At 33.2% G+C, this 15,848-nt stretch overlaps 1 protein-coding gene across 2 annotated transcripts; it reads left to right on the top strand.

The window, feature by feature from the left end:
* The first annotated feature begins 9,414 nt into the window (after window positions 1–9,414).
* LOC126727613 (receptor-like protein EIX2) lies at window positions 9,415–13,298 on the top strand. Of its 2 annotated transcripts, none has more exons than XR_007656289.1 (2): window positions 9,415–9,834; window positions 13,003–13,298. XR_007656289.1 is itself a non-coding variant. In XM_050433424.1 (2 exons), the coding sequence occupies exon 1, from the start codon at window positions 10,110–10,112 to the stop codon at window positions 12,408–12,410; it is 2,301 nt and encodes a 766-aa protein (XP_050289381.1). In that variant the 5' UTR covers window positions 9,964–10,109; the 3' UTR covers window positions 12,411–12,413; window positions 13,003–13,298. The 2 variants fall into 2 exon arrangements, 1 of the variants encoding a protein (XP_050289381.1); XM_050433424.1 differs by lacking the exon at window positions 9,415–9,834 and adding an exon at window positions 9,964–12,413.
* The last annotated feature ends 2,550 nt before the right edge of the window (window positions 13,299–15,848 follow it).

Genomic DNA, 15,848 nt, shown 5'->3' with positions numbered 1-15,848 from the left:
TGGAAATTTTAGACAATTTAAGTTTCATATGGATCATGATTTGGCTATTACAAACCCTTCATTTAATTGAATAATCCTTCCTCTTGAACTTTTTCTTAACACTTTCATGAAAGCCAAATCATAAAGAAACAAAAGCACCTAAACATAAACACTCAATAAGACAGCAAGAATCAAGATTAATTACACTAAAATTCTTCAAATTTTTTAGGCTTTGTTTCAATACTACACAGAGATAGATTAGATTATGCACACACCCAAGTTATGGAATTCATGAAGCTTTTCACCCATTATTATGTAATCTTCTATTCATAAAATAAATAAATAAAATTAAAGCATCTATAAGTACTCAATCCAAAATACTAAGACATACACAATAAAAACAAATGAATAAACAAAATTAACATAGCTAACAACAACAACATTTAAAAAAAAACTGCCAATAAACTGAGCCTAATAGCCTCAACAGTACAAAAATTAAAAGAAACAAAGTCTAATAGAACAATTTTGAAATATATGAGAAATTATTCTTAACGCAAAAGGAAAGCGTAAGATGCTCCCAAAAAAAACAAAAACAAAAACAAAATAAGCATTCTAATAAATCAGAGACATATATCAATGGAGAAATAATAGTAAAATTAAATATCAAGAAGTAAAACAACAAATGCGATCCAAGAAAATGCAGTTCAATCTACAAAATCTCAGTAATTAACATAAAAAACCAATAATTTTATTTACAAAAAATTACAAAATAACTGTACACCCCAAACATTCAGATTTTAAAACATCCATCTTACAAATATGGCTATGAACAAAACATAGAATAGAAAACATAGGTGATTAGAGATGGCATCACAAAATTGGTTCTAACAGCCATATATGAAAGAAAAGCCAATAGGAAATAACACTACACTATTCTAGCCCAGAAAATATATATTGATAATTAAAAAAAAAAATATATATATATATATATATGTATTTAACAAAGTCTTGATCGAGTAATGCAGCAAAACAGTATTTAACAAAGTCTTAAAAGAAAGCTACAACCTATTAAGAAAATCAACACTTAATGTACACATGATAAATATAACCTCTGTTAGTAGAGAAGTAAAACCTAATATTTGACTTCTCCTTTTGATTCAAAATGTTGTATTGCTAAAGCACATCCCTAAGATTCCATTACTCATCAGTAGAAAATCAGCCCACTACCTTCTTTTTATCTTTTCATTGGGTTGCGAAGCAAAATTTTCAATAAAAACTCAAGCACTAACAACGAAGGGTAGATGCACGCACATATGAAAAATTATGTGAACATAAAATACTTTAGGAATCATATACTTATTCAGAGCAGCCCAAAACATCAAAACCTACAAACATTGGGAAACAAAAAAGAAAAAAAAAAAAAAGAGAGCTAAGAAATCAGCCATTATTGAACATCAAAAATGTTTTTTTTTACACATATTCAAGGGCTAAACCCCATGATGCCACTTCCATTAAAAATGGATTATGATAAATCAAGAAGGCAGTAAATAATCAAAGAATATAATAATTCCAATTTGGAAAAGATTATAATGTTAGTAAAGCAGGAAAAACAAAGATTATAATCTGAGGCCAAAACATTGAAGGAGAGAAAATAAACATCCGGATTTTAATTCAAATTCGAATAACAAAACATTATTATGAAAAAAATTTAAAAAAACCAAAGCAATGACATGAAAACAGAGAGATGGACATCAAGAAATTTAGGATTTTGAACATAATGTTGTAAGTTGTAACAATGTACATAAAAGAGAAACCACAAAAATGAAGATAACCTCATCCTGCCCAATTAGCTAACATTACAGCAACCTATTTAGCTTGGCTGGAATGAAATTAAATTTCAACTAATGCAATCCTGGAAACAGAGCATAAAATATTAAAATAGGAGCAACTAAAAGTCCATAGCTTTAAAATTTGGAGTTAGAAAGAGCATAAAATATTAAAATGGCAGCAACTAAAAGTCCATAGCTTTAAAATTTGGAGTTAGAAGATTGAATAGCAAAGATCACTTGCTAAACATCTATTTTGAAAATAACAGAAAAATGCCAACATTGAGACCAAATTAGGACACAACTAATAGTTCTAATATATTTAGAAGAACCTGCAATTATTTGCACAAAGCTACCCTTTATAAATTTTTTTTGAAACCAACAACGTCAGTATTTTGCAGAAAATGAACAGCCCAATATACTTTAAACTATATAACAGTTGGTGTATTCCATCTACTCATGCCCAGCACAGTGATAAATTAGTTTCGTAATCTAGTTGTGAACATCCTAAAAAAAATCAAGTAGAAAGAAAAGGCAACATGACAATTTACCACACCATAGCACTAAATGAAGAAATTAGAGTCAAACATAGTCGTTGAAATTACAGAGGATAAGATTCACCCTAAATACTAAAAACAAACCCACAACACAAAAGAGATAGTAATAAAATTTAAAATGAAAAAAAAAAAAAAAAAAAAAAAAAAAAACAGCAATCTAAAGAAACAAATCAGCACTGCCATTGTTGGCACACTGTAAGTGTGCTTATTTAATAGTATTCTTCTTATTCTTCATAACTTCTAGTCGGGTATTTAGAACTTGAATTCTTTTGAATCATTCACTATTTAATAGTACTCTCTCTTGTTAATGCTTGAAAGAGGTTACATGGCTTCTGAATACCTTGCTCAAGGAAGACTAACTGAAAAAGTAGATGTCTATAGCTTTGGGGTTCTAGTGCTTGAAATAGTCAGCAGTGTGAAGAACAATATATATATATACACACATACATTGTCTAGTGTCTGGATTATTTATTATATATTGCATGTTAGGTTGTTGTCTTGTTCATTGATCATTGAGTTTTTCTTTTTTTTAGGGGGGATCATTGATGTTTAGGGGGGAAAAATATTGTTCATTGATGATCAGAGGTGAAAAAAAAAAAACTGTTGAAAGTTGAAATAGACTGCTGCTGCATCAGTCTCCAGATTGTCACCATGACCAAACAAAGCAAACATAATAATAAAGATCCATGGACCATTCAGAAACATTAATCAAAGACAATTAGAGAATTAGTGGATCAATAGAAGTATGTAGAATATTGTTGTTCTTTGGTCATTAGGTGGAACCAAGAATTAAAGACATTTGCATAATATTTTATTGGCTTTTAAAATAAAAATCTTTTTCTAAAGATTGACAAACTAATTGAAACATTAATGTGTACGCCACACAACAATCTTTAGTAAAGAGTCCCTAAATATTCAACGACATAATTTTAAGCAATATGTTGGCTATTTAATCAAATTCAATAAATGAAAAAGAAACATAATTTTCTGCCAAAAAAGATTCAAATAATAGATGCTCAGAGCAGCAACATTGAGAAATCAACCATTATAGAATGGCAAACATGTTTTTTCCTAAACATATTCAAGTAACAAAATGCTAACCTTGGTGTGAAACGGTTTTTATAACAAGTCAGTCCAATATGTGAATATGGTGGAGGTACCAAATGCAGGCCCCTAAAAGCATAGCAAAAAAAAAAAAAAAAATTCATAACAGTTTTATAGTTCAGTAGAATACAAAATAAGAATTCATTGAATTAAAAAAAAAAAATGAAGATAAAAGCAGATTAAAATATGCAATTCAGAGCCAAATCAAAACCAAACAGATCAACAGAGAAAATTTAATTCAAATTATGAGATAAATAGAAGGAAAATCAGGCTATCCAAACCTCTTAGTTTGATGCAACAACTCTTCTTGCAAAATACCCATGTTGTACCTAGCAAAGAACTCAGTATTCAACAAAATGACAAGGTAAGAAGTTTTTTAAAATCACAGCAAAGAAAGATAAAAGGGAGACTACAAAAGAAGTGGAAGCAAACATTGTAATATTGTTTGAGTTGCAAAAATATGAAAGATTGTTTTAGTTTTTAACAATCTGTTGGCTATTTCACATATGATGATGACTAAGGATTTGGCTTCCATTAGCCAAGGATATATAAAATAAATACTTAAAGCAAGATTAACATCAAACAGTAACACTTTTTGGCACAAACTTGATCTGGAAAGTTTGTTTTCATCTTAGATATAAAGATTTTAAACAATCCAAGGTGAAATTTTACTTTTAACTATAATTAATCAAAGGATAAGTCCTTAATGTTACCAAAATAAAAAAACCTAACCAAAGCATCCAAAGAAAGAGAATCAACCAATCTATTTTTTCAAAAGGGTAAAAGAAGAACCCTAGACAATTAAGCAAGGGAAAAAATGAATTATGAAACAAATGTGAGGCAATTGGTAGTATTACATAGCAGGTACTTTTTTTTTTCTTGGATATGCAATTGGCTAAGAGGCTCTTCAATACCACCCCCACAGCCCCACTACCAAACACACATCTGTATCTTGGTATCCATGGCCCTGACTTTGATAATAATCTATGTAATTTTTTTTTTTTCTGTTTATCTCATCTTTATTTGTATTAAATTAAAATTTTATTTTGGATTAAATTGATATGTATAATTATTATGTCCCAATTAATTTATTCTCCTTTTCTCCAGTGGCCAAATAGATGGTCACAAAATGTTAACATGCAAATCAAATTCGAATAAGAGGTCGGTTTGATTTATAGATGGTCTCTTATGATTCTAGGGTTCGAATTGACCCCTTGTGATGAATTAATTGATTAATTAACCAAGTTTATTAATTAATCAAATTAACATGCAAACGCATGGTACCACAAACAAATCATCAATTAAACTAAGTGCAGCGGAAAATAAATTAACACGGTGATTTGTTTATGAATCGGGAAAACTAAAACGGCAAAAACCCCACTAGGTGATTTTAAGGTCACCACTCCTGAAATTCCACTATTATCACAACAAGTGATTACAAGTAAAGGAATCTCAGTACCTTATACTAACCTACAGTTGAACCCTTACCTCAATACCTAATTGGACTTGTTCTGTAATGACAATTTCTCTTTTTGATGCACAGCTCCCAGTACGTGACAAACCAATTGCGGGGATCCCAGTACGCGACTTCAATTACCAATTAGAGAAGCTTGTTGGCTGCAAAGTTCTTCAGTTCATTCACGATGAAGATCAAGAAGATACTTGGTTACAAAACCCTACGGTGCACAAACACAACAACTTCTTCACAAGAAAGATGAACTAAGGCAAAACTGTGTCTTCGGTCACAATTTGCTTGAACAAACTTTGCTCAACACTTGTGCAACTTGTGAATACTTTGACGGCCCTTAAAATAATCTTTTTATATGTCTAGGGTTGTGAGAAAAGAAAGCTCAAACACATAATCACGAATTGGAGTCAAAATAGAACTGAAAATCTGTTTTTCATAAACCTCGACAGATAGAGCTGCTGTCGAGCCACGGGGCTAAATAGCTCTTTAAGCTTGATAGATGGCTAGCTGTCGAGCTTTAATGACTAGCACTTTTCAGCTTGAATCTTGGACAGACTTGCATGACTTCAACACTTGATCTTAAAACAAAGTTTCTTGAAGTATTAAATACATCCTAGATCTACCCAAATACAAGTAAAGTGCGTTTTGTCAAAAGATTAGCCAATTATATAAAATAGTGACATATGTTTCTAACAAGTGAATCACATATGTCCTAACAGTTGATCCCAATAAATTACACTATATTTAATATAGTTTATAGTTATCAAGTACAAAAAATTCTCCATATCATTCTATCAAGATGTGTTACATCTTTAAGTGTCTAACTTAGGTAATTGCTCAAGTATACCTTAGTTATGTTGCATGCATCCCAAATTTTGATCCAGTATGAACTTGTTTAGGTTATTATTGTCATGGGAGATGTTAGGAATTTTTTTAGGGGATAAATAAAGTTGAAGCAAAAATTACTATTTTGTTCTTGATTCCAGTATATGATATTATTGACAAATTTTCAACAATCTTGGTAACAAATTTTCTGTTAGGTATGAAATTCAGACATCACAAGAGATATCATGCTGAGCCACAAGGAAGGAGCTAAGGAGTTGAATCTAAACGCAACAACAGATGAGGATAATTGATAAATATAAGTTTCCGTAGAGATTACGAATAAAAGATCAGATTGTGTTATCTTTCAATTTGAATTTAAATGTTACTCATGGTAGTTTGTACTATCTTTTAGTTTTAGAATAAGATTATTTCAGTCTTATTTATCTACATTGAATGGAAGAGGGAATTGAGCAGAATTATTAAAAAAAAAGAAAAAAAAAGTAGTCTCTTTCTCTCATGTTCAGGAGGATTAGTCACCTTGAATTCGACTAAAATTCTATAATTTATAACATTTTCAATGGATTATGGGTTTTACTTTTTGGCGGTGTAAAAGGGGTTTTGAGTTGGAGTCTGTTGGTGTGGTGGTAAAAAGGATTTGAAATCATTAGAGTAATTCTGCAAATAAAATATTTACTGAAATGATTCAAATTTTTTTTTTGAATAACTGAACCTAAGACAGTAAAAGACGTATATCGTATTTTTCACCTCTTCCCTTTCGCTATATATTGAGTAATTGAACCTAAGACAGTTGATCATTTGTGCCTTGGCTATTTAATTTGGTTTTGACACAATTGATAAAGTCATAGTGACAGGAATTATAATCTCGGTTCTCGGATGACTTTGAAGTCTACGTTCCCTTATTTAAGTTGATAGTAACACGAGATGATCGATGATTTTCTTAGAAACAATCCAATATATAGATTTGAAGGCTTCAGATAAAATAGATATATATCGTTGTGATGATTGATTCTTTACTCTGGGCAATATATGACTTTAAAACATTATAAATTGTCAGATGGAGAAATTGACTTTCAGTTTGGCTATATATGTCTAGATGGATTTTTATAAATTTTCCGTGTCCCCTTATTTACGTTGGATTTGTATAGTCTACTTTGATTTAAGACAATGTAAAATGATTGATGGAATCATGAAGAAAATGAAATGCCAGCATAGTCAAATATGGCTAACTACTAGGCTTGCTAAATTGTCTTACTACGTTGATGGTGTTAAAATGTCTTTTCCCAAGAGAAACTTAAACAATGTACTTTTTATCCCAATGATTTTTACTAATTATTCGTTGGATAGGTTCAAAGAAATTAAGTGTGTAACTGTTAATTTCGAAAGTGTTTTCTACCCAAATTTGTTGGTATTAACACTACAAAAAAAAGGGTCTAAAGCTGCGTTTGAAAAACGCAGCTTAAGACCCCAAAAACGCGGCTATAGGCTTTTAGCCGCGTTTCCTATGGCCGCGTTTGTAAACGCGGCCTAAAGTCCGCGGCTCAAAGCCTATAGCCGCGTTTTTTGAAAACGCGGCTAAAACCGGACCTGGAGCCGCGTTTTCTAACCGCGGCTATAGGATTCGACCTATAGCCGCGTTTACTAAAAACGCGGCTCCAGGACAGCTTCGAGCTGCGTTTCAAACGCGGCTATAGCTATTTCCCAACAACATTGATCACGCTATAGCCGCGTTTTAAAAAACGCGGCTATAGGTTTTTAAAAAAACAAAAAAAAATTCTGGGTAAATTTTTCCCCAGAAAATTCAAAATTGAAAAATCAAATATAAAAAATTCAAAATTAAACACAAATACAAAAAATTCAAAAACAAATACAAATCTAGAAAATTCAAAATCAAATACAACATACTCACAATACAAACACACCCAGAAAATTTTAAATTAAAGAAAATATACTCACAATACAAACACATGCACCCAAAAAATTAAAAATCAAACATAAACCCAGAAAATTTAAAATCAAACACAAACCCGGAAAATTAAAAGCAAACACAACATTCTCACAATACAAACACAACGAAAAAATTCAAAATCAAACAAAACGTGTTCCAAAATATAAAACAAACCCATGAATCTCCTCTCATTCAACAAAACCAACCAAATCTAACACTAATTCCATTCAATAAAACAAAAGCACAAGCTCAGAATCAAAAAAGAACACAAGCCTGTGAAGAAGGAAGAAAGAAAAAGGAACAAAAAAAAAAAAAAAAAAACGCAGTTCCCAGATGTGAAGGAAGAAAGAAAAAGGAAAAAAAAAAGAAAAGAAAAGAGAAAAGAGAAAAGAGAAAAGAGAAAAGAGAAAAGAGAAAAGAGTTACCTGGATGTGGAGAAGGAAGGAAAAAAAAAAGAAGAAGAAGAAGACTTACCCAGATGTGAAGAAGGAAGAAAGAAAAAGAAAAAAAAAAAAAAGAAGAAAGAATGAACCATCTGAAGAATGAAGAAAGAAAGGGAAAAGGAAGAAAAGAGAGCAAGTGGGGGTAGGTGGGAAAGTGGGGTGCAGGTGTGAAAGGTAGTGTACGTGGGAAGTTCAGGAATTTTTTTTTTTTTTTTTTTTTAAGCGCTACCTATAGCCGCGTTTTTAAAAAACGCGGCTATAGGTCGGCGCTTAAGTACGATTTTTACAGGACCTATAGCCGCGTTTTTAGAAAACGCGGCTATAGGTAACCTGTAAAGCATTTTTGAAGCTGCGTTTTTTAAACGCAGCTCAAGCTATAATTTAAAAAAAAAAAAAAAAAAATCCGGACGGGACTGAAGCCGCGTTTTGGAGCCGCGTTTTTGGAAAACGCGGCTCCAGCCTTCCCTTTGAGCCGCGTTTTTGGAAAACGCGGCTCCAGCCTTCCCTTTGAGCCGCGTTTCTGGAAAACGCGGCTCGAGCCTTCCCTTTGAGCCGCGTTCATGAAAAACGCGGCTCAAAGGAAAAGCTGTAGCCGCGTTTTCCAAAAACGCGGCTAAAAAACGCGGCTGAAAGTCGCGTTTTTTGTAGTGTAATACAAAAATGACTATAGGGATACTACAACACCTTTTAACTGTGATTATTGGGAAAACAATGTGTACTTTGTGCATGAAAATATGGATGTTGAGTGTAGAAAATGTATAGAAAGTGTGAAAAAATATATATTCCGTATTTCATTTACTTTCTGCACATTTACTTTCTGCACATATTAAAGCAGAATACACATTATAATGTCAGGTCTGGATTCCAACTTCTTGAGCATTTTAATATTATTTAATTAAAATAAATAAATATGACTGTATAAATGTAAAGATATAAGGATTAATATGGAAGATAAAGAGTCAATGAAAATGTTTAATCCCACATTGAAAGTGAGAGAGACTCTTTTAATCCCAAATGGTTAATATTAGTCTATTAACTCTTTTAATATGGAAGATAAAGAGTTAATGAACTAATATGTATTGATTCAAATATTGAGCTAGATATGTGCACAAGAATATTATACAATAAATAACAATGTTGTCTAATCTATTAAAAAAAATTTCTAGTGACTTTTGTCTTCGTTGTGCTAACTAAGAAATTTCTAGTGACTTTCGTCTTCGTTGTGCTAACTTCCTACTGAATGAAATCAGCGCATCTATATAAAGATAGGGTTACAAGCAAATGAAATCATACTTGTAACACTGCATATTTTGTGCTTTATTGCTCTTGTCTTAATCACATTCTTGATCTTCTACATTCATCCTAATCATGGGTGGAAGTTCCCTCCAATTTCTCCTCACTTTAATTCTCCTTTTGTTATGTATGAAACCAACTACTGGAAATTATTTGGGGTTAGGAGATTCTCAACTTGGCTGCAAAGAGCATGAGAGACAAGCTCTTCTCAAGATTAAGGAAGACCTTATTGATGACTATGGCCATCTTTCTTCTTGGAGCTCCGATCAAGATTGTTGCATGTGGAGTGGGGTCAGGTGTAGCAACCAAACAGGCCACGTCATCATGCTCAATCTCACTATCTCATTCTCCGATCCCCCAAGGCCTTTGCAAGGTAAACTTAATCCTTCCTTGATTGAGTTGAAATATTTGACTTATCTGGAAGTGAGAAACAATGATTTTAATTATAGCCAAATCCCAGAATTTATTGGTTCTCTCTCCAACTTAAGCCACCTTGACCTTCGCGGTGCTAATTTCGGAAGAAATATACCTTTCCAGCTTGGGAATCTTTCCAACTTGCAGTACCTTGATCTTAGCTGGAATCATTTTTATAAACCTGAAAACATAGAGTGGCTCCCTCAACTTTCTTCTTCTTTAAAATACCTTGACATGGGTACCGTTAACCTGAGCAAAGTCAATAATTGGCTCCATGTTGTGAATAAACTTCCGTACTTGACATCCTTGCTCTTGTACCGTTGTAATCTTCCAAATATTTCCTCTGTCCCCCTTGTCAATTCTTCTACTTCTCTTGATGTCCTCTATCTCTCTTATAATAGTCTCACTTCTTCTTCTTCAGTACTAGAGTGGTTGTTCAACTCAAACACTAGTGTTGTAAAACTTCATCTCAATAATAACCATTTTCAAGGTTTAATTCTAGATGCTTTTAGCAGAATAAACTCTCTTGCACTTCTCTATCTCGATGACAATGAGTTTGAAGGTGAGATACCAAAAGCCTTCGGTGGTATGTGTAATTTGAAAACATTGTCTCTACCAAGGAACCATCTTAGCGGACAACTTCTTGATTTTATTCATAACTTGACCGGGTGTGCAAACCACTCAATAGAGGTTTTGAATTTTGCTCAAAATCAAATCATGGGGTTGTTACCTGATCTCACAACATTTCCATCATTAAGAGAATTAGACCTTAGTGAAAATCGTTTGAATGGGACAATACCTGAAAGTTTGGGAAAACAATCCAACCTAGATTTTCTGAATCTTGGATATAATTCATTGGAAGGTGTTATTTCTGATGTCCAATTCTCAAATCTCACAAAATTGAAGCTTTTGTACTTGTCTAATAACTTATTGATTTTCAACTTCAACTCTGATTGGGTTCCACCTTTCCAATTAAAATCGATAAGGTTGGGCTCCTGCCAACTAGGTCATGGATTTCCAAAATGGCTTCAAACTTTGAAAAATTTCTCTAATCTCGATATTTCTAATTCTAAAATTTCGGATACTCTTTCCAATTCAAATTGGACCTTCTCCAGTCAATTCTGGTTTATGAATCTATCTCACAACGAACTCAGTGGTCATGTTACAAATTTGTCATGGAAGTTCTCCACTCTTCCCATGATAGACTTGAGTTCAAATAAATTGGAAGGCAAAATACCAAGATTTTTACTTAAAGCATCACATTTGGATCTTTCGAAGAATATGTTTTCAAAGCTACCTGTACAGTCATTATGTACAGTCACTAATGGAAACTTTAACTTTCTAGATCTTTCCAATAACCAATTATCAGGAGAGCTCCCTAACTGTTGGATGCATTTTGAAGGATTGAAAATTCTTAATTTGGCAAACAATCATTTTCATGGGAAAATTCCAAGCTCAGTTGGCTCTTTACTTGGGATTGAATCATTGGATTTAAGCAACAATAGTTTCAACGGGGAACTTCCTCCATCATTGAGGAATTGCACAAAGTTGAGGTTTATTAATCTTCAATATAATAACTTGTCAGGAGAGATACCAAAGTGGTTGGGGAGCAATCATCCAAATTTAATTGTCCTTTTACTTCGATCTAATCGCTTCTTTGGAAGTATTCCTTCACATCTATGCCATTTAACACATCTTCAAGTTTTAGACCTTGCCTTTAACCAAATTTCGGGAAGTATACCAATCTGCGTCAAAAATATTATTGCTTTGACTCATAAATGGAATCCAAATTCAACCATCACCCACTCATATTATAATTTCGTCTCCCTAAATGGTTTTAGTTCTAGTAGCTATGATGATCATGCAATTTGCATGTGGAAAGGAAAAGAGCATGAGTACAAAAGTATTCTTGGATTATTAAAAAGCATTGATCTTTCGAGCAATAAATTGACTGGGGAAATTCCTAGAGAAATCATGGAACTTAATGGATTGATTTCTTTGAATCTCTCAAGAAATCTTATAACTGGAAGAATCCCCTCAGAGATTGGTTTGTTACAGTCATTAGAAGCCCTAGATCTATCTAAGAATCAGCTGTGTGGTGGAATTCCTTCAAGCATTTCTCGAATTAATTCTCTAAGTTTCTTGAACTTGTCAAACAATAACCTGTCAGGTGAAATTCCAACAGGTCCTCAGCTCAGTACCTTCAATGCCACTACATATGAAGTGAACCCAGATCTTTGTGGATTTCCACTTCCAAACAAATGTTTAGGAGAAGAAATGACTCAAAACTCAATTGAGAATAGAGGTAGTGAACATGCTAGCATACAAGAGGAGGAAGATGGGTTTATAACAATGGGGTTTTATGTTAGTATGGCCCTTGGAGTTGTTGTTGGTTTTTGGGGAGTTTTTGGCACAATACTACTAAACAGGTCATGGCGATTCTCCTATTTCAAGTTCTTAAACATTGTCAAAGATAAGATGTATGTGACAGGAGCTGTGAATATGGTTAAATTACAGAGGCGGCTTCAAAAATAATTGGTAATGCTAATTGTTTCTCTACTATGTTAATTATCATTATCATGAATGTCATTCTAATTCTATATACTATTATTATTATTTATCTGTTCTATTCTTTTTTCATTCATCATTTTTTTTTCTTGACGAGTAGAGTAGTATTAATACCATCAATATTAGTCCTAACTTTATGAACATGTCTCTGTCCTTCATGAACTCTGCGTTACCAAAACACGTCATAGACCCTCTACCTCCCAGCTCTTCAGTTAAGTTAGAAACTTTCAATCCTTTTACACAACTACTAATAAATTACACCATGCTATTAAATATAGTTTCTAGTTTTCAAAATCAAAATTCTCCAAAGCACTATTAAGATGCGTTACGTCTTAAGTGTCTTAATCTCCTAGGGTAATTATCTATGTTGCATGCACCAAAAATATTGATTCCAGTATCAACTTGTGTTGGTTATTATGGCCATAGGACGCGAGGATGTCAATGATTTTATTTATTTTTTGATGGATAAAGTTGAAGATAAAATTATTATTCAGCAGTTGATTGCAGCATGAAATTATTGACAGATTTTCAACACTCATGGTAACAAGTTTTCTGTTAGGTCCGAAATTCAGACATCACAACTGCTGAGCCACAAGGAAGGAAATAGGGATGGCATACACAGGAACGGATTGGATCAGTTTGAATTTAAATGCAGCAGCAGATGAGGATAAATAAAAGATCAGATTGTATTGTCTTTCAATTTGAATTTAAATGCAACTGATGGGAGTTGGTTCCTATCTTTTAGGATAGATTATTTCAGTCTTATTTATGTACGCCATATTAAAAACAAAAAAACTCTCTCTCTCTCTCATGTTCAGGAGGTTGTAGTCACCTTGAATCTATTCAGTTTCTCAAGTACAACTGGGTTCATTAAATTTTCAATAAATTATGGGTTTACATTTTTGGCAGTGTAAAAGGGGTTTGAAGTTGTAGTGGGAGTCTGTTGGAGTGGTGGTAAAATGGATTTGAACCCATTTAAATGTTTCACCACTTTTTGAGTAGTTGAACATAAGACGTATGTCTTATATATTTCATCTCTTCCCTTTTGCTCACAGATTTCTTAAGCAAGAGTTTTCCATGGCTATCTAATTTACTTCTCACTACAATTGATAGTACCATAGTGATACGAGTTATCATCTCGGATGACTTGGAATTCTACCTCCCTTATTTAAGCTGATAGTGAGGCAAGTTGATCGATAATATTTTAGTGGAAATTAACAATCCAATAGTACCTACTTAATTTAAACAATCCAATAATACATTATTAGTGCCAAAGCCAAAGTTGGTTACTCTCAGCATTAATTTGGTTGATCAGGTTGATAAATTATCATAATGTGAAAAAGTGGCTTAGTTCTTCTTCTTGCCTTTTTTCCCCCTTACTCTTTAAAAAAAAAAAAAAAAAAATCTTCTTTATTTAATTATGAAATCAACTAAATTGCTATGAATTTTTCTAGTTTCTCTAGATTTATTATTTTGCACGAATTGTCAATATAGGTGAGGCTTGAGTTGCACACTTGCACGACTTGTTTTTTTAATTGAAATCAACTAAAAAAAAAAAATAAAAAAAGGATATACATTCAGATACATTAATACTCTACCACAATGCTTATACCAAAAAAAAAACATAACCTTTTCTATCCCTCCACGACTTGTTTTTTACCCTACAGCTCTAAAGAGCCCTCAGAAACCAACCTTCTTCTTTTACTTCAACAACAATACAATACCAATCATTAAGGGCACATAGTTAGTCCTCAAGTCCCCCATTTCATAAGGGCACACCTCACCTACACCATTGGACAAAATCCCACCCCAAACGAACCCCACCCGATTAGTACTGGACCCCAAACTTGACCAACCTCAAACGATAAAATTAATAATGATGCTCTTTCTAAATTTCTTTAGACTTTGGAACTATAATTTATTTTAAAAATATAATGTTAATAATTTTAATGTATCGACTTTGGAGTGTACTTCAAAAAGACTTGTCGAGTATTGGCAAATTTATATGTATGCAACATTGAATAAATGCATGTTAATAGTTTGTTTGTAGAAATGTTGACACTGAAATTATATTTTACGTGTCATGATAACTGACAAAATGGTTGTCAGAAAGTTGGCTTGAATTTTTGAGCCAACATTAAATACAGGACTTTGCTCGGTCCAGTGCTCCAGTATTGTACTGGACTCGTCAAAATTATAACACATGTCTATAAGTTTTGACTGCCTTAAGCTAACTTTGTTGCATGTAGCTTATTATTCTAGAAAAATTATCTTATAAGATTGTCCTCATACAAAATGTGTGGATTCCACATATTGTAAATGAGACGTCATATGAGACTGTAGAAATATCTTCTAATTATTCATATATTGGTGTAGAGTAGTAAAATACGAGAGTGAAAGACCTCTTTGAAGGGGACTTTGTGGAGGAGGTTTGTGTAGTAATTCCAGAGAGGAAACTTCTCCTTGTTTTAGGTGTAGCCCCTGAATGTTGTACCCTTCCCCAAGCTTTGTATTTGAGAGAGAAATTTATTGTAAGGTTGAATTTATTCAATCATTAGTTGGCTTTATTCCGTGCTAAATTTTCTTGTAATTCAGTATTTACAAATCCTATATTTAGGTGGGAATCATGTAAGGGTAGTGTGTGAGAGAGTGTGAATAAAAACTCAAGAGTGTGCACTCAAGAAGGGCCTTGCAATTGGATCTCACGACTAACTCGCGACTGGCAAGTCGCCAAAGCTGGCACACATGTGAAGCATGCAGGGGAGCTAAAGGGTCATACCAGCTGTTGCAATACAGGACATAACTTCTAGTCTGGCTAGGCTGTTAGCTCGCGACTCAAACTCACGACTCGTTCTAGTCGCGAGCTCAAGTTGCCAGACCACTCTATTTGTTATAAAACTGACTCTTCACATTCCATACACATCCTAATATAAATACCCTTATACCCATGAAATGTAGAGAGCTTTCAGAGAGAATTTTAAGAGGAAAACCCTAGAGAAAAATAAGATTGACTCATCCACAATCTTTATACTTTGATTCTCCAAATTTCTCTACTCTCACCCTCTTCATTGTTACATCCTTGAGAGGTACATTAGCCAAATCCTTATCTCACCATACCCATATCTGTGAGAATACTATTTGGTGCTTGGGAAGCAGTTAGGAATGGACCAATTGATATTGGTTGATGCAATGGGCTAATGGCGAGATCAGGTAAGCTAGAGAAGACAAAAGTTCGGTGTAACCTCGTTGGAGCAAGAAGCTTGGAGGGCTTAGGTACACTGGGTAGATTAGGCTTGGAGGGTCTTCTGCTGTTTATGTATCCTAACTTTATTCTTTAGTGGATTATTGACCTCTTGGAGGACGGCGAAGAGGTTTTATGCCAAAGACTTCGGTTTCCTCTTCGAT

The sequence above is a fragment of the Quercus robur genome, chromosome 5 (assembly GCF_932294415.1).
Source record: "Quercus robur chromosome 5, dhQueRobu3.1, whole genome shotgun sequence".
In the NCBI taxonomy this organism is placed as follows: Eukaryota; Viridiplantae; Streptophyta; class Magnoliopsida; order Fagales; family Fagaceae; genus Quercus; species Quercus robur.
The sequence above is the reverse complement of the archived record's forward strand: the minus strand, read 5'-3'. Positions and strand labels throughout refer to the sequence as shown.